Source organism: Globicephala melas, chromosome 9, assembly GCF_963455315.2.
Source record: "Globicephala melas chromosome 9, mGloMel1.2, whole genome shotgun sequence".
NCBI lineage: Eukaryota > Metazoa > Chordata > Mammalia > Artiodactyla > Delphinidae > Globicephala > Globicephala melas.
In genome coordinates, this window is record NC_083322.1 from 72,609,804 (window position 1) to 72,628,789 (window position 18,986).

The 18,986-nt window shown below is 38.4% G+C and overlaps 1 protein-coding gene across 1 annotated transcript in view; it reads left to right on the forward strand.

The window, feature by feature from the left end:
* ABCB5 (ATP binding cassette subfamily B member 5) overlaps nt 1–18,331 on the forward strand; it is a 111,626-nt gene extending 93,295 nt beyond the window's left edge. Inside the window, 5 exon segments of the mRNA XM_060305017.1 lie at nt 5,564–5,720; nt 8,689–8,886; nt 10,705–10,911; nt 16,326–16,472; nt 18,134–18,331. Coding sequence (XP_060161000.1) covers nt 5,564–5,720; nt 8,689–8,886; nt 10,705–10,911; nt 16,326–16,472; nt 18,134–18,331 — 907 coding nt within the window.
* The last annotated feature ends 655 nt before the right edge of the window (nt 18,332–18,986 follow it).

An 18,986-nucleotide genomic window follows, 5' to 3' on the forward strand; every position in this document is an offset into this window, starting at 1 on the left:
TACAAAGAAAACTCTCTCCTACTAGAACCCTCCTTACATGAAAAGAACTTTGTGCCATTCTCTAAATCAATCGTTTCCCAACTCATCAATCGAGGAGCTGGTTAAACATGCAGATACCTGGAGCTCACCCTACAGATCTAACCCAGAGATCTGTAGATCTGGTGTAGGGCCAGGAAACTACATTTTACCAAACATCCCAGACTGTTCTGAGGCACAGGATCTGAAGATCACTCTTTAAGAAATATGAGCATAGGGACTGAATTCCAGGCTGCTCTCCACAGCTACTTGAAACCTCAGGGTTTTCTTTTGGCCATTACCAGAAACTTTTCTAGAATTATATAAGAACTGGGGAAGTCATATTTTAGTTTATTGTATAAAATAAAGATGCTTTATTCACTGTATAAAATGTGAATGTATTTTCATGATTTATAGCTACCAGGATGGATAAGCTGTCTCTCTTTCAGAAATGACAGTGTGCCTTATAGAAGGAGATGCACAACGGGAGTTTTAACAGCAGAATCCCTTGATGTGCTCATAAAGTTAAGTTATCAGCAAAGCTACTTAACCAAAACCTTAGCTTTTTCTTCTAAAAAAATAGGCAACATACATTTCTTATGGTAGAAACTGTCTCCATCCATCTCTATTATTGTAGAAGTTTCTCTGAAATGAGCATTTTTTAAAAGGTGGTGACATTTTCCCTCTGCTGCCTTGCAGCCAATGCATAGGCATTCAGAAAATCTCTTTCTTACGTTCTCATACACATACGTGTAGTAAAAATCTCCCCTTCTGCTTCTGTTAGCCCTGGCAACACCTTGGATTTACTTCAGTCTAAATGTACAGACTTTGAGAAATACAACATAAATTTATTTTCTCCCATCTGAATTTTAGTGCCTTTAGGTTAGTTTCTAGCTAACTTGCCTTTTGTAGTATAGTCCAGAAACCATTAGTGTTCCAGCAGAGGTTTCTGTTATTCTCCATACTCCCACGTCAGAACTTTCCTCTCTCTGTTTCTTCCTTCTTTGCTACGCATATTAGCAGGAAGCTAAGTAGAGCAGATGGGTAAGAAAGAATCAAGTCATGACAGCCTTCAGTACAGTAATTATAAAAGCCACAGCTTTGAAAACTGCCTGATAAGCAGAGAGCCAAGCAGCTTATGTGTTGTGGCCTAGTCCTCCAAAAATCCAAATGCAGTTCTTGACAGGAAATCATATTGAACTTTGAATATTTAATGTGGTTATTGGCCAAAAGAACAATAGGTGGGTTTTCAGTGAATATTAATAGTAGGTTAACAGCTTGGAATAAAAAGGGATAGAAAGCAAGCTAGGTCTCCACCATCATCTTTGCTCTGGTAGGCCAGGCAGCCATGGAACTGTGTTAACATAATTAGGAAAACAACCTTAGTTAGCCAAAACAAGGAAAACAGGAAAGTCTTCTTTGTGTTCGTTGCCATGGCAGCCACCCAGCTGCTGCCAGGCTCCTCCCCAGAGATTATGCAGAGGTTAGGAGGAAAAGATAAGGAGACCAGATAGAGGGATCAACCGTTGAAGGGATCTAAAGGAGACAAATCAAGGGGGATTTGCTATCTAGGGTCCTCTGAAGATTCTAAAATGGGAAACAAGTGGTAACAAACCCCAACATGCAGGGAGAGACAGTTCAGGTCAGCTTTCCACTAGAAGGAGCACTGTGTAAGGGAAAACAGTTAACAAGGAGGTTCAAGTTCCAGTCCTACAGTTTCATAGCTATGTGATTCTGGGCAAATTACTTATTTCTCTGAGATAAAGAGTCTCCTTATTTATTAAAAAGTGATGTGTGTGCCTTACTCCTAGGTGATCAAATGGTAACATGTATACAAAAACATTCTGTAAAACCCAAAGTACCAAATAAATATAAGTTGTATATTTTCTCTCTCCCTTCTGTTGAGAAAGGGATTTATGGTGAAAAGAAAAGGATCTTTGTACTGTTATATGGATGTTAGGGGAAAAGAGTATGAGTATGGGAATAATTGTAATAGCCACCCCTGTGAGGAAAGATACTCTATCTTCCAATCAAAAAAAAGAAACTTACTGAGTGGGGACTTCAGAAGTTGTGGTGTGACCTGCTATGCTAATCTACATCCATAGAAATGTGAGAACTTACTTTCCAACAGAAAGTGTCCCATTAACTTTCAGTTCTATGAGAGGAATAACAATAACTTAAACACTTAATGAGCACTATACTAAACACTTCATATTATTAATGTATTTAATTCTCACAACAACCCCATAAGATGTAGATGGTCTTGTTATCTCCAATTGTCAGTAAGGAAGCAGAAGCACAAAGAACATGCACAGGGTCACAGAACTAGCAAATAAATGATGGAGTTTGGATGTAGTCCCAGTGATCTGGCTTCAGAGTCCAGTCTCTGAACTGCCCAGTATATTTCCTCTTAGAATAAGTCACCAAAGGTATACAAGCTGGATATGGGAGCAGAGTTAAGGGGAGACAAATAGACCTGAACCAGTAACTATGCTGGGTATTTCTATTTGGATCAATTGTATTAAAATTAGGATTATTCATTTCTATGCTTTTTTACGTTGTTCCCAGCCAAAAGATCCTTTAAAAGTTCTAATTCGGGCTTCTCTGGTGGCGTGGTGGTTAAGAATCCGCCTGCCAATGCAGGAGACACGGGTTCGAGCCCTGGTCCGGGAAGATCCCACATGCCGCGGAGGAACTAAGCCCGTGTACCGCAACTACTGAGCCTGTGCTCTAGAGCCTGCGAGCCACGACTAATGAAGCCCGCACGCCTAGAGCCCATGCTCCGCAACAAGAGAAGCCACAGCAATGAGAAGACCGCATACCACAATGAAGAGTAGTAGCCCCTGCTCGCTGCAACTAGAGAAAGCCCACGCGCAGCAGTGAAGACCCAATGCAGCCAAAAATAAATAAATAAAATAAATACATTTATTTAAAAAAAAATTCTAATTCTATTTCAGCAGCAATGATGGGCAAGGGGATTTCCCCACTGCTTGAAAATGCTTGGAAGGATCATTGTAGCAATGGTGCAGTGACAACGGCCCCATGAACCCATGAAGAATCCATAAAACTAGGAAAGAAGAAGCCTAGCACGTGAAAACCCTCTCCAGACCTCTTCCTGCTCAATATTCTCTTTCCTCAACCCCAGCCAACCTGGAGGTTTTTGCTATAAATTCAGTAAAGCAGTATAAACTCAGTGTAAATCCATATAAGGATAAACTATAGATAAGATTTCTTCTTCCATGGACAATTTAAATTAAGAAAGTTGTAGAAGTTAAATTTTAGGTTTTTGAATTCCTGCTTTACATATTTATGGTTCAAGAATTGTTTCAACGTGAAAATCATTTCTGAACGGTGGAATGTTTCTTGTAATCTTATTTGGGCATGAAGGGGCTATATAAGCATTTATGATAGGTTAATACTTTGACAAATGTGTTATTAGTGACTTTAAAACATTCATCATTATAGCAAATCATTCCTCTTTGTATATCCCAAATGGGTGAAATTCCCAAGACCAACATTGGCATGGGAAGTCGGCCTGAACATTTCTCTGGAGTAAGCTCTTGGCTCAGATGCCTCCAGGAGGTTGGACCAATTTGAAGGATCTGGTTTAACTCTCTCATGGAGTTAGAGCACTGGTTATTGTGCAATAAATACTTTCTAAGTGGAAGTGAAATGCAACTTAGTTCACTCTAGCTAATTGGGCCAGACTAGGTTAGGACAGATTCTATAGCAGACCAGCTTTGGCCTCTTTATAAAGAACCCACCTGGGGAAAAAGTATAAAGGAGATTGATGTCCCTGACTCAACCCCCAGATAGTCCCATCACCACAAAGTTAGGTTCCTCAATGTAATCCTCATCAACGTCAACCCCCATCCCACTTAGCCTCCCCTCAACATATACACAATAAAGACAGCATCAGGGCTTTTAGCTGGTACTCTCCCTTCTCTACTAAAACTTTTCTTCTTGCTCTATTGTGCATCCTTTGGATCATTTACCTCTCACAGAAACAAGTTCTCCCTTCTACCCTTCTCAGTAAATTTCATTTTATGGGAGACCTAACAAAGACATCAGCCTTTGTACATTTAGGCCAAATGATTAATTTGACTTTTAATGACACAAATTTTACGACAGGTAGATATTTTGGCACATCTCAAATCAGAGGAAAATGGTATTTTCTTAGTTGTTCTGAGAAGCCTCCATCCCTGTGGGACTAGAATCCAGGTCTCCTGACTCATAATCCAATTCTCTTCCCATCTTACCTGCTGACTCTTGGATCAGACTGAGGCTGGAGTCTGATTCAGCCTGTTTTTTTTTCCTTGCATTAAAAAAAAAAAAACCTCTGATGTGTAACCTAAATTCAATAACCACTTCTGATATTTATAGCTGAGTATTAAGTATTTTGAATGGCATTTTGAGCTCTAAATAATTTTACTAAATATTAGTACTAAAACTGCCTGACATCACAGAACTAGTGGCTACAAAATTTTAGCGTCTCACATCCCAGTAAACTGGTTTTATATTTTATACTGTGTTTGACATTTGTAAAGACAACAAGATTCAAGATCTGAGGTCTGTGTCACTGAAGAGATTGCATCAAAATCCAGCGCTTAGTAGGTCCCATCTCTGAAGAAATTCACAAGGAGACCAGTGTGTTTACCTTGCTGTGATCCAGCAGAGCAAACAAACAACTGGGTTCTGTGATGTCTTTTTACTGCCTAATGTTTAAATATTGCCAGTGAAACGGAATTATACCTTTAGCTCTGCCACTGAGATGCATTATTTTTCATTCTAGTAATATGTTTTCATGGCTAAAATGAAAAAGGAAATGAGAGGAAGATATTTAACAATGGCCACATGATATGCCACATTTCTGTGAACAATCTGTGTGCTTCCAAACATCATTTGCACACTTACCATTTTATAATTAACATATTTTAAGACTGAGATCATAATCTATAGCAGACCAAAGATCAAAGCTCTTCTTCCAGCCTGGCTAAGGTACATTTTAGTCAGATATTGTTTTGAGGACCTTAACAAAGTACAATCTCCATGCTTTGCTCTCTTTAAATCATGTAGCACTTCAGACAGATAACCAATCATCTGACATCAGTTATCTGTTCTAACTACATTATATGCAAAAAAAGAAAAAAAACATTCATATCTACTGTGTAAATTCAGATCTCACTACTGGTGACACATTCTTCCTATTGTTAGTTGAATTCTCTGTTAAATCTCCAAGCAAATGAGCCTTATATCAAGGAGGCTAAGAAGTTTTATATTCATTAGTTAGAGTCTTTGAGCTATCTTTCTAATTGGAAAAGAAATTTTTAAGATTACCTGAGCTCCAAAGGTTATTTTGGTGTACAAGGCAAGGGATGATCACTATGTGGTAGAAAATTACAAAAGAGATATCATTGTTAGGCCTTCAGCATTGATAGTATTGTCTGGGCCAAAAGATTATATTCCAGTGCCTGATTTTTCCTTCGCTTTTACAGCTCTTGTTTGAAAACAGACCTAATTGAGATTCAAATGCTTTATATTTTGATAGAGTTTTTACTGCAATTGCATATGGAGCTATGGCCATTGGAGAAACACTTGTTTTGGCACCTGAATATTCGAGAGCCAAATCTGGGGCTGCACATCTGTTTGCTTTGTTGGAAAAGAAACCAACTATAGACAGCTATAGTCAAGAATGGAAAAAACCCGTAAGCACAACTCTGATTTTAAATGTCCACTTATTATTAATTGTCTATATGCATGCTCTCTAAATAGAGACTTAAATGAAGGCATTATCTGATAACTGCAAAAGAGAGTGCTATAAAGAATTAAAAGCTTGTATAAATAATTGTTACGGCTACAAAGGGAGAAAGGGGGTCTTAATCAAATTTTCACCTCTGTTACTAAAATGTACAGACTTTATATTTAAAAATATGTGCTTCTAGTTTATTTATTTGCCTGATGCCGTGAGAATATTCTGGAACAAATGATTGATTTATATATTTCATTTTACTTAGACTGCAAAAGTTTTAGTCTGGGATAAAGATTTGCATTAGGATTTATTCATTTTTTGCCTCTGGTAACATATGCAAAGTAAATAGTGCCCTGCAACTTCAGATGCCATTTTTCATGGGAAATATATCTGCAAACAAAAGAGAGAAAAAGGGAACTATATTTATTAAATTATTAAATATTAAAACACATGCACATATTTAGTCACAAACTCTAAAAGACTGTGAATATTAAAAGGGAAGCAATAGGAAGATTGTATAATTTCAAAATAAGCCTCTCAGTAGTAGTCTTATACATTAAACATATATTCAATTTTTCTAGACATTTTAAATTTAAAAGAATAGCTATTAGGTATATACTTAAAAGAAAATTTTCATTTAAAAGTATTTCCCTCTAGAATTTTAACAGTAGATTTATATGTACGATAGCTTAAAATAGTACATTATCACTAGAACTTCATAATTATTAGAAGGAATCCTGGTTGTTAGAAACAAAAAGATCATGAAATTCTCAAAATAGAATATTCTAAGATACATTATTGTCAAAATAAGATTTTATACTTGTCTTTTGGAAAGTAAAGTATGTAGGAAACTTTTTTAATCTTAGAATTTAGATATTTAATAATATTACTACTCATTTCTTTCTAAACATTACAATAGAGGAATTGAGCATCTCATTGATAAATGTCCTCATAGAACTGTATACAAGACATAGAATGTGGAAATGTTCCTTATAAAGACTACAAAATTGTTATTTAATCTTTATTTTATTTAATATATGAATACTTATAAATATCAGTCCCTATGCTTTAAAAAAGTTAAAGTCTGATAAAACAAAATTGGCAAATATTGATAGTTATTGAAGCTGGGAGATAGGCATATAGCAGTCTGTTACATATTATTCTCTCTACTTTTATAGAAGTTTGAAATATTCCATAACAAAATGTTTAAAATAGTAGGAATAAATTTTTAAACGTATTAAGTCTAGAAATTTAGAACATCTCTCTATGCCTTTCCAAAAGGCACCAGAGCATACACAGAAATAATTGCACTCTCATTATTCTGCAGTATCCTGAGGTTATTTTAAAAACTTTTTTTTCACAAATAATATTCATGTGTTGTAGTGGGCAAAACAAAAAGCATTGAATAAGCTTAAAATAAGCTACTACTATAACTTAATATTTTGGCATATATCCTTCCAGGATATATTTTTTCTAATTCTAGACCTCTTAACCATATGTTAACATTTCTTTCCTTTGACAACAGAATAATTTCATTGTCAAACAGTTTTTGGTACTCCTCCCCTCCACCTACCCCCGCCTCCTACCTATATACTGGGCTTGGAATATGCTGAGCATGACTATTAAACCTGACTACTTAAAATGCAGTTGATTGAGGGCAAACATGAAGTTCAAAAGAAGCTAAAATCTTATGAACCAAATATATAAATGGAAAGTTAATCATCATTTACTGATCATTCTGGAAAGTCTTTTATAAACATCCCTGGTGTACATAAGTATTGGTTTACAAATTACCAACCACTAAAGAGAAAGAAGCATAGAGAGAAAGATAAACTTTTAGGCAAGTGTCACTGCCAAAAAATGATCCATTAACATAAATCTGAATTCAAAATATAATGTATACTAACTGTAAAACATGGTCCAACCTACAAAAATAACATTTATAGGGGCTTCCCTGGTGGCGCAGTGGTTGAGAGTCCGCCTGCCGATGCAGGGGGCACGGGTTCATGCCCCGGTCCGGGAAGATCCCACATGCCGCAGAGTGGCTAGGCCCGTGAGCCATGGCCGCTGAGCCTGCACGTCCGGAGCCTGTGCCTCGCAACGGGAGAGGCCACAACAGTGAGAGGCCCGCGTACCGCAAAAAAAAAACAAAAAGAAAAACATTTATATGTACAGTTGATGAGGACCCCAGCTATGCTGAATTAAGCAATAAATGTCTATAAAGCACAAACTAATTTTTAAAAAATGTATTTATTTAGAGCAGCTGGTCAAACAGCTAATTTACAGATTGCACTGTGACTGGGTACTGAAGCCAAAGGAAACTAGTGATTTTAGGAACTTGGTGAAGTCCCGTAGTGAAGACAAGAACTACAGATATAAAAATCTCAACAGAAGTGACAGAAACAAATATGCAGTCAGCAACTCTATAGAAAGGAATACGATGTTTAAAATTAAAATGGTTGGACTTCCCTGGTGGCGCAGTGGTTAAGAATCCTCCTGCCAATGCAGGAGACACGGGTTCGAGCCCTGGTCCGGGAAGATCCCAGATGCCGCGGAGCAACTAAGCCCGTGCGCAGCAACTACTGAGCCTCTGCTCTAGACCCCCTCGAGCCACAACTACTGAGTCCATGTACCACAACTACTGAAGCCCGCTCACTCTAGGGCCCGCAACAAGAAACGCCACCACAATGAGAAGCCTGCACACCGCAACTAAGAGCAGCCCCACCTCGCCGCAACTAGAGAAAGCCCATGCGCAGCAACAAAGACCCAATGCAGCCAAAAATAAATAAATTTATTTAAAAAATAATAAAATTAAAATGGTTGTGGAAACATGCACAATTTTCAGAAAGCACTCAGCCAATGTGCTATAATTTGTTACAGCCTTTCTAAGTCATCCTCTAAACACTGCCAACTTTCTTTCACAGGACACATGTGAAGGGAATATAGAGTTCCGAAAAGTCTCTTTCTTCTATCCATGCCGCCCAGATGTTCTAATCCTTCACAGTTTATCCCTCAGCATTGAGAAAGGGAAGACTGTAGCATTTGTTGGGAGCAGTGGCTGTGGGAAAAGCACTTCTGTCCAACTTCTACAGAGATTTTATGACCCAGTGAAAGGACAAGTAGTAAGACTGAATTCAAATACAACTTATCTGGGGGTTAGTGGGGCTATTCTTAAACATTCCCTTGGGCTTAAGCATCCTCGCTGATTTGGGGAGGGCAAACAGTGCAGTAGTTAAAAAAAGAAAAAAAAACTCTATGCCTTAACTAAGAGGATAAGCAAACCAATAAAAGAAATGATGGATAGGACTTTGAGGCTAAGATCAAAGCTCCAAAGATTCTTCAACCATTATAGAGCAGAAATTTTGATCTTATAAGCCATGGAAATCTCTTAGAATACAGGTGTTGGAAGATGGGTGTAATATCAACATCTGGGCTCTTTTGTCACTCTGTTCTGCCTCCCTGGTTCAGGCTTCCTGCTATTCACTCTGGCCGTCTCCACCTCCCAACTCTCAAAACCTTAGACATGATTAGAGCTTCTTTGAATCAGCTCCGTTAAGTTCTGCATCCTGATCTCAAAAAAATGCAACCTCTCCCTCCTTTGAACTCCAAGGACTGTTTTTCTCACCTGGCACTTTTCTTACTTTAACTTGTATTCAGATTTTCAATTATTCTCTCCCCACAACCACCACCAAATTACACACACACAAAGACAATTTCCTGTTCTGCCTTCTCCTACTGCCACAAAAAACCATAAGTCCATAAAAGTCAAAAATTGTCATGTTAGTCATCCTTCTGCTGCAATTTACAGTCTTTTCCCCATCACAGAGTTTCAAAGACTCTTTGAAAAATGGAACAGTCCAAAATGGCTGCCTTGTTACAAGAGAAAACAATGAGTTAACAATGAGTATGAAAATCAGGCGACATTCACCTATTTGCACATAGCATAGCACACTCCCTCCTTTAAACTTTCCAATGAGTTCCCACCACAGCTACAATAAACCAGAGTCCATACCATCAAATCAAGGTCGTTCATGATCTGGCCCCTGCCTCTCTCTCCAAACTCCTCTCCTATCCTTCCTAGCTCGTTATGCACTGTGTGTCAGTCTCACTGGCTTCTTTATGTCCTTTAAACACACTGTGGACATTTGTTCTTGCTATTCCCCTGCTTCGAATGTTCTTACTCTAACTTCTTTGCCAATGTCTTCTCATCATTCATGTCTCAGTCTAAATGCTACTTCCTTAGATAGAATATAATGCATCCCGTCGCCCCCTTCCCAAATCCTCACCACATCCTTAGTCACCCTCTATCCCATTATCTTGTCTTCATGACACTTTCTTTTTCTGATGTTATTGAGTTGTTTGTGTGCTTATTGCCTGCCTCTCTCCACCAGAATATAAGCTACAGGAGGGTAAGAGCTTTGTCTTGTTTATTACTGTTTCCCCAGTGTCTGAAGAGTCCCCATCACATAATAGGTATGCTCATCAAATGTCACTTGAATTTTGTTATACGTCCATGTGAATAAACATGGCTTTGTACAAAATGACTTATTGCTGCATGTGGACTACTGTATCATTCTGCACCTACTCTCTCACCAGGCTTTAATAAAGTGGGGTCCTGTTGCAGTGGAGGTTGGTATTTTTTCATCTGACTTCAGTACAGAGCACCAGATGTTTATCCTAGACTCTGAGCAGGTCTCTAGAATATATAGCCATTCCTAGAAATGTCAAGTAAGTTTAGGAGTCGGTACTTTAGTCAGTTACATGCTGTCTGTTTCTATACAACATATGATTTATGAACCTTCCTTGGGTAACATTATACTATGAAACAACTTGAATTCCTAACCTTCTTGTTATGATTTGTATATGTTTGAATACAGTGAACCGTAACATGATACAGTTGTTGGATCTTCACATACCATTTTCCGTTCTGCTTTTGGCAGCTCTTTGATGGTGTGGATGCAAAGGAATTGAACGTACAGTGGCTCCGTTCCCAAATAGCAATCGTTTCTCCAGAGCCTGTGCTATTCAACTGTAGCGTTGCTGAGAACATTGCCTATGGTGATAACAGCCATGTCGTGCCATTGAATGAGATAAAAGAAGTAGCAAATGCCGCGAATATCCACTCTTTTATTTAGAGTCTCCCTGAGGTAAGAAAATGTCTGAAATCTTGAACTACAAAGCTGTCAAGTAAGCCCAAGTATTTTATTGGGCCTAAGTGGTTATTTTCATATGCTCCATGGATTATACAATGTAGTTATTGCTAGCATCTAATGTAAAGTTAGATATAAAAAGCAAAATTTGAGATTTTTGTGTGACTATTTTTTCCAAGACCAAACTGTATTAATATTCACGGAATTAATTTTCATATTTTGATTGTACACCTTCTATTCATTTATACTCTGCCATGTCTACACCACCATCATCCCCCTCTGGACAACCTTAGTAGCCTCTTAATCTATTTTCCTGCTTCCAGTCTTGCCCCTTTCTAATTCTGCCTCACAGCAACTGGAAGGATCTTTTAAAAACATAAAGTAAATCATACCCCTCCCTGCTTAAAACCTCCTAATGGCATCCCTTTGCACGAAGAATGAAGTCAAAACTCCTTATGTGGCTGGCAAGGCCTTCAATGATCTGGCCCTGCTTGCCTCTCCAGCGCCTTGCACATCATGTGCTCCCTCTGCTCCAGCAACACTGGCTTCTTTCTGTCTCATCAGTTGGCCAAGTTCTTCCCTACCACAGGACATTTACATTTGCCATTTCTTCAGCTGGGGCCTCCCTTCCTCTGGCTCTTTGAAGAGGCAGCTCCTTAACTTTCAAGATCTTTCAGATGTCACTCTTGCAGAGGCCTTCCTTGGCCACCTTATTTGAAAGAGTCCCCACCAGCCCTTATAGCCTATCACATAGTCTTCAGGGCACTCATCGCAGTCTAAAATTACCCTGGTGCTTATTGACTTGTTTAGGGCCTCCTTTTCCCACTCAAATGTTAAGTAAATGCCTGCCATTTTTGTGACCTCTCTGTATTGGCTGTGATGGCTGACACAAAATCTCAGAAAAGTTAAAAATCTTGGCTAACTGTAGAGAAGCCTTTAGCATAGCAAGCATTGATACAAATCCAGAAGTAGTGCATAGAGACACTGTAACTGCAGCTTAAAATTCTTGCAATATCTGTTTAAACCTACATATACACATAGATAAAATAAAAATATAGATACCTACTTTTGATTGGAAACAACTTTTATAATGTGATTTTCTAGCTCACTTTAAAAGGAAATGCCAAAGTTTAGTAAGCATTATATCAAACAACTAATCTAGTGCCCTGTTCTTTGGGGGAGGATACTGGTCACCATACTTTCTTTTATACTGCTAGATCTTCCCTCACCATCTCCTGTCCATACTAATTGATGCCTCTAACTATAAATGGGCCTTTAATACAATTTCCCTAACTCCAGTAAGTTTCTTCATTACTACCTATAATAGAAGGAGTAACATATTTTTATCAATATTGTGACCCTATGTCTTCCCCTTTTTTTACTAAGGCATTCATTGCGTTATTGATTCAGGGTCAGATTATTATCCACATACTCCTGATAGGTTTTTTTCTTTAATTTATACATGGTAAAATGCTATCCATTTTATATTTGTACCATTTGACTTTTGTCCTTAAATTGCTTATTATCTTTCATTCTTTTCATTGTACTATTTCTCAGATTTACCCAAAACTACATACTGCAGAGATTCAGTGTCCTTTTTACAATAAACTTTGAGAATCCACATGATGTTATTTCCAAAAGAAAGAATAGCTTGTTTCTCAGTGTTTTTAACTTTAGTTTACCTTCATATCACTGTTACCCCTAAAATATATACAACCATAGAGAAATCTGGTGCCAAAATATCATTCTGGAATAGGACAGTGGAACTACTAGTCTAGCAGCAATGAAAATGACCATTTGGAGTGAAGAGAAGATAGGGAATTTGGGAGATCACTTAGGAGCTACTTCCAGGGTTAAGTTATGAAGGCCTGAATTAATAATTATAAAGTGAAGTAAAACAAGGAAAAGGATGTAAAAGATGTCATAAAAGTGGATTGTCAGGACTTACCTTAAGGTTGTCTGTAGAAAGTGAGCAAGAAAGTACATAATACACTGGGCAGCTTGCTGGAATGAAAACACACAGAGCATATGGTGAGAGTACAGAAGAAGGAATGACAAAGTCTCCTTTTTTTTTTTTTTTAACCATGCAAAAAAACCTTTATTAACATTTTGAACAGGTTCAGCTATTACTAAAACTGATAACTTCTAATCTTAAATTGGGGCAAATGGCTAGAGTGCAGAGTGATGCCATCATTGGGCATTATGAATGCAAGACTGAATAATTAACAGCCACCCCTCAGACGGAGGACCAGGTGCAGGGTCGACTCTTTCTGGATGCTGTAATCAGAAGGAGTGCGGCCATCTTCCAGCTGTTTGCCTGCAAAGATGAGCCTCTGCTGATCGGGGGGATGCCTTCTTTATCCTCGATCTTGGCCTTCATGTTCTCGATGGTGTCACTGGAGCTCAGAGAAAACCACACAGAGGATGTTGCTTTCAACTGGGTTTTGAAGAATGAGTAGTTCACTAGGCAGAGAGGGGACAACACCATTCTTAGGAGGCAGAATAAGCTCATGAAGAAACACGTATATGTGAAAGGGTTTTAGGTATTTTGGGGAAAATAAATTTAAAATTCTGAGCATAAAGCATAAACTGGGGAATTGAGAAGAAGAAGCCAAACAAAATATGCACATGGACTAAATGCGAAGGTTCTGATTTACCAGGCTACGTTTGGAAATGGGAAACCGCTAGACATTTTTAGGCCGAGAACTGACATGATCAAATTTTTAAAGAAAATAATTGCATTTGCAGCTCAGCCTTTTGTTTGCTCATTCAAGAGGCTCTGTGGTCTCTGTGGCAATGGCATACACTGCATGAAAGGGGCAAGTCCTGGTACATTACAACAGTCTAGATGAGAGAAATTCAGGTCCGCATTTTCTTTCCCCCAGCTCCAATTTCCAAAAGTTCTTAAACTCCATGCCCTCCTCTCCCCTCCACGCACAAAGACCATGTGTTTGATATCAATTTGTTGGGTGGCCAAAATGATGTGAGGCTTTATGAAATCTTTATTAGTCCTACTTAGAATGAATTGTCAAATATTTCTACAGAAATATTCATATATTTGATTACTGGTTGCTACCCAGCCCTTTCTGGGGGTGTTAAATAATATATATCACATATTAAATATAAATAATATATAGTATGTACAATTTACAGTATATTTTCTTCTAAAGTAAAAAAAAAAAAATAGACTTCTTAAACAAATATAGCCCTGTGGGTTTCAGATAAAGGATTATGGACCTATCTGGCAGATCAAGGCAGGAGGGTGAATAGCAGAGCATCAACTCAGAGCATGCTAAGGGTAACACATCTATGGTATGTGCCATGGAGATAACCTGCAGGCATTTGGAAATATCAGCCTGGAAGACGAGTTGGCATAACACTGACTTGGTCTTGAGGATCCTCGGAGAAACACAGCAGGTGTAGATGTCCCCTAGCGGCCACAATTTCACAGGGTGGCAGCTCTCAGTCAAGCCACATGATGTCTCCCGCTGGAACCACACTGAAACTCCTTTCCAGGGCCTGCAGGGATCTCCAGAATGCAGTTGGTTTAGGACTAGACTCTTTCTGATGTTCCCTCCAGGATCCAACTGGTATTTAGACCCAGGTTCACATTGAACAGCCATTGCCCCTTCAGTGTCTCATAAAACAGGTGATTTCAGGGCACTCACTATCCCAGTGTTTGCCAGAAAATTTAGCTTTTCAGTTTAAACAGGAAGGAATGAAATCCTATAGTTCTTCATTAAAAACAAACAAAAGCCTTCAGTTTAAGTGTCTGAAAATGTTTTGGGGTTGCTATTGAGACAACGTGTATAGTCACATTTATAATCTGTTCTGCTTAATGATGGGCAAAAACATCTGAACTGTATTTTCAACCAATTCATTCTTGAGACTTACATCTCCCTGCAAGCCAGAGAAGGCCAAGAGATGCAAAGTGATTTCTAAGCTAGTATTGTATCTTCTTCAGCTATAATAGAGGAATCCACATACAATTTAAGCTGGACTGGCAGAAAGAGCTACAAGCCCATTATCATTCCCACCGAATCCTCTCTCAATTTTTGGCTTAAGATTGAATTCCCTAATGAGATGGGAACTTTGCAGTGTGTGGAAATGAACTACAGAGTTTTACCTGATTATCTGTTGCCCTATGATTCCAATTTTAATAAAATGCATTTTAGGAGGAAGAGACCCAGCGTGCTAGCAGTCCCAGATAAAAATCACAGAGGAGCTAGCTAAAGTCTGTTTTCTTCGTAGAGCATTCACTTCAGAAAGGATGCTTTTACTGGGCGTTAGTAATTCAGATACCCATTGTTTGATATAAAGTAAGCAACTGAGCATTTTAAGTTGAAAAATGAACTTTGACATGAAGCAGACACATTTGTTATAAAGTTATATCATAGGCTCTCTGGAAACCCACTCTGCTGGAAAGGCACCTCCTAAAGGCAGCCAGGTATGGAGGGAAAGCAATTGAATCAGGCTTCTCCAGGGCACTAAGATAAATAGCACATCAGTCATGTGCTGCATCTTCTCTATAATGCTGCTACCTTTAAAGGATCCACCTTTAGAAGGCTGTACACTTGGACTCACTTTCCCAGTGGAGCTCATCCATCCACACATCCTTGTCGGGGTACCAATGGCATGTATTTCTCAGACAACTGGCAAGGGCTACTAGAAAGCAGTGTGAAACCTTGGAGGGAAGCAGAGTTAACAGGACAACCTAGAAAGCAAGTGGGAGCCTGCTTGCTGATCCATTGTGATTTAGGATGGCTTCAGGATAAGTGAAAAACTTCCTTTACCCTTCCATGGAGGGTAATACTGAAAAAGGGGTCATTAGTATATAGGAGAGTGTAGAAACATTGTGAAGTGCTAAATGTCACTATCATGGCCTGAAAAGGTGAATGGACTGTCTCAAGATGTCAGCCTAACTTACTGCTAGGATGATACCTGGACCTCTGAGAAGGGCATCATGGCATCTGGAGAGATGTGCCCATAGAGGGTTGGTGAAAGTCAAAGTTACAGAACCCAATGATTTCCTTTAAAATGATACTTTAAATCATTTTGATCTGAAAACAGAAGACAATTTAACTTAATGGGGAAAGATTTGTGCTTACTGGGAACTTTTTTTCCCTAATAATTTTTTTTCTTATGCTTTAATTTGAACAATTCCTTTGTAGAAGCACAATGGCAAAGGTCTACTGTTTGTGATCAGATTAGATATGTAAATGAGATGGTAGTGTTTACTGCTGGTTTAGCATTTATTAGCAACAAAGCCCAAGAATAGATTTTAGTACTTGTTTGGACACAAATTTTAGAGAGTAGCAAAATTTGAAATATTTAGATGGCTCTCGCCCACAGTCGCCATGTTAATTTAAATAACCAAGCCTTGCTTTCTTAATTACACGTTCCTGTAATAGAAATACAACACACAAGTTGGACTGAAAGGAACACAGCTTTCTGGTGGCCAGAAACAAAGACTAGCTATTGCAAGGGCTCTTCTCCGAAAACCAAAAATTTTGTTGTTGGATGAGGCCACTTCAGCCCTTGATAATGAGAGTGAAAAGGTAACAGCCTCTTCTTTCATCTCAGCATGTAATATGAAGTATGAGAGTGGAGTATTGTGGAAGAAATGAAGCTCAGTTTGGGGAAGAAAGGCCTGGAGAGAATTGTAGTCATAGGGTCACCAGTTGTAATTAAAGTTTTGGCCTTTATAAAAAGGTTAGAGGCTGGTGGGGAGGTGGGAGAGAGTTGGGACACAGGGCATCTCATGTTTTAGAAAGGTTTTCTCATTTGAATTGGTCTCATTATCAAAAGGGACCCAATTCTTGAAATGTTTCTCCACTCAAGGAAAAAGCCCAATGAAAATTACTTTCCTGTTTTATTATTATTTTAATGATACCAAACAAAATAATAAGGCAATCTACATATATAAAAGAGTGATCTACCCTGCAATGTTGGAGCCTGCTACTCTACCTTCTATAGACTATTAGCTCTGTTTGAGAAGGAAACAAGGGGGCGAACAGACATGTAACAATAAACCTACACTGCAAGGTGCTTCAGATGTTTAATTTTACTATGTCCTTGTCCCCTAATAGTTCTTGCATATAGCATGTTCTTATTTGTTAAATGAATGTTGGTTGAATGAATTATAATCTTTCATATTTATCAAGTGCTTATTATATACTACTATCTCAATCCTCACAACAACTTGATGAATTAGCTTATTTTATGCTCATTTTACAGATCAGCACACCAAGGCTTAGAAAAGTTAAGAAACTTCCCTAAATTTTAATAGATGGTGTCTGACCTAAGATCCCATGTGATTAATCACCACACAATTGCTATTTGTAGATGATTATCATTCTTTATTTCCAAGGAAACAGTGTGTTATGAAAGAAAAAAATGGGACTTTTGGAACCAGACATATTTGGGCTGTAATCCTGGATTCATCAGTTACTAGCAGTGTGGCCTAGGTCCAGGGACCTGGACTTTTCAAATCTTGGTTTACTCATCAGGGAAATGAAAATAATCCTCACAGAGTTACTGAAAGAATTTAAATGAAATATCCATCATTGGAATGTTTTATATACTCAGCAAATATTGGTTTTCACCCTCCACTTTCATTTCTTTTTTGTCGTCGTTTGTTTTTTGGCCGTGCTTCATGGCATGCAGCATCTTAGTTCCCCAACCAGGGACTGAACCCATGCCCCCTGCAGTGGAAGTGCAGAGTCCTAACCACTGGACCACCAGGGAATTCCCTCATTTCTTCTTATATAGCATTATAACCTCATTGTAGCTGAGATGCTGTTTTAGCCAGGACAGTTTTACAACTAAATATTAAAAAAAAAGAAAAAAAAACCCAACACAAACAAATAAAAAAATAAAACTGTGAGAAGAAACGAAGTAAGTAAATTAGACAATTCCACTTGGGTATGGAAATACTACTTTCCAGCTTTGACTTCGGAACCACTTACTTACACACAAATAACCACCTAATTTTTATTCATTGTCATGAAAGCTCTTCAAATTAAAAGTATTACTTAATGTGTCTATAATTACTTTTTCTAGATTTCTATTGAGTAGGGTATTTCACAAAGTAGGGTAGTTTCCTTGGAGATAAGCAAATACACAATGAATGTTATTAGATTACCTTAATTAATTTGACTTGTGCAAGTTTATTAGCATTTAACCCAAGGTAGCAATCACAGGTCCTTCTCTCTTCCAGGTGGTTCAGCATGCCCTTGATAAGGCCAGTAAGGGGAGGACATGCCTAGTTGTGGCTCACAGACTCTCCACGATACAGAATGCAGATCTGATAGTGGTTCTGCACAGTGGAAAAACAAAGGAACAAGGAACTCATCAAGAGCTCCTGAGAAATCGAGACATACATTTTAAATTAGTAAATGCACAGTCAGTGCAGTGATGCTGTTGGAGTTAACCCATATTTTGATCTTTGTGTAATGCAAAGAATAATTAGTAGGAATTAGGAATTACTTAATAATTATTTGGCATGCTTTGATCTCCTTTACTGCATGTCAATAGAATCATGCTATTCAAGTACAGACATGTTCTGTTTACACACCATCTTCCCTTCAGATTTTTTTTTTTTTTTTTTTTGCAGTACGCGGGCCTCTCAATGTTGTGGCCTCTCCCGCTGCGGAGCACAGTCTCCGGACGCGCAGGCCCCACGGCCATGGCTCACGGACCCAGCCGTTCCGCGGCATGTGGGATCCTCCTGGACCGGGGCACGAACCGGTGTCCCTTGCCTCGGCAGGCGGACTCGCAACAACTGCGCCACCAGGGAAGCCCCCCTTCAGATTTTTAAAAGGAAACAAAAATTACTAAATTCATTTAAGTGAGATAATCCCTGTATCCTTCACTTTATAAAAAGCACATTTGCTTATAAAGCAATTTGCTGCAAAGTGAATATTTTCCTTTAAACTTCCACTATGAAATTGGGAATATATTCCCAGAGGGAAAAATTACCCAGTTAACTAAATTAAAAGATTTTAGCAAAGAGAGAGTAAGATGTAGTTGGGCCTGTGGCATTGCAGGGAGAATGATTTTAATTTGGAACT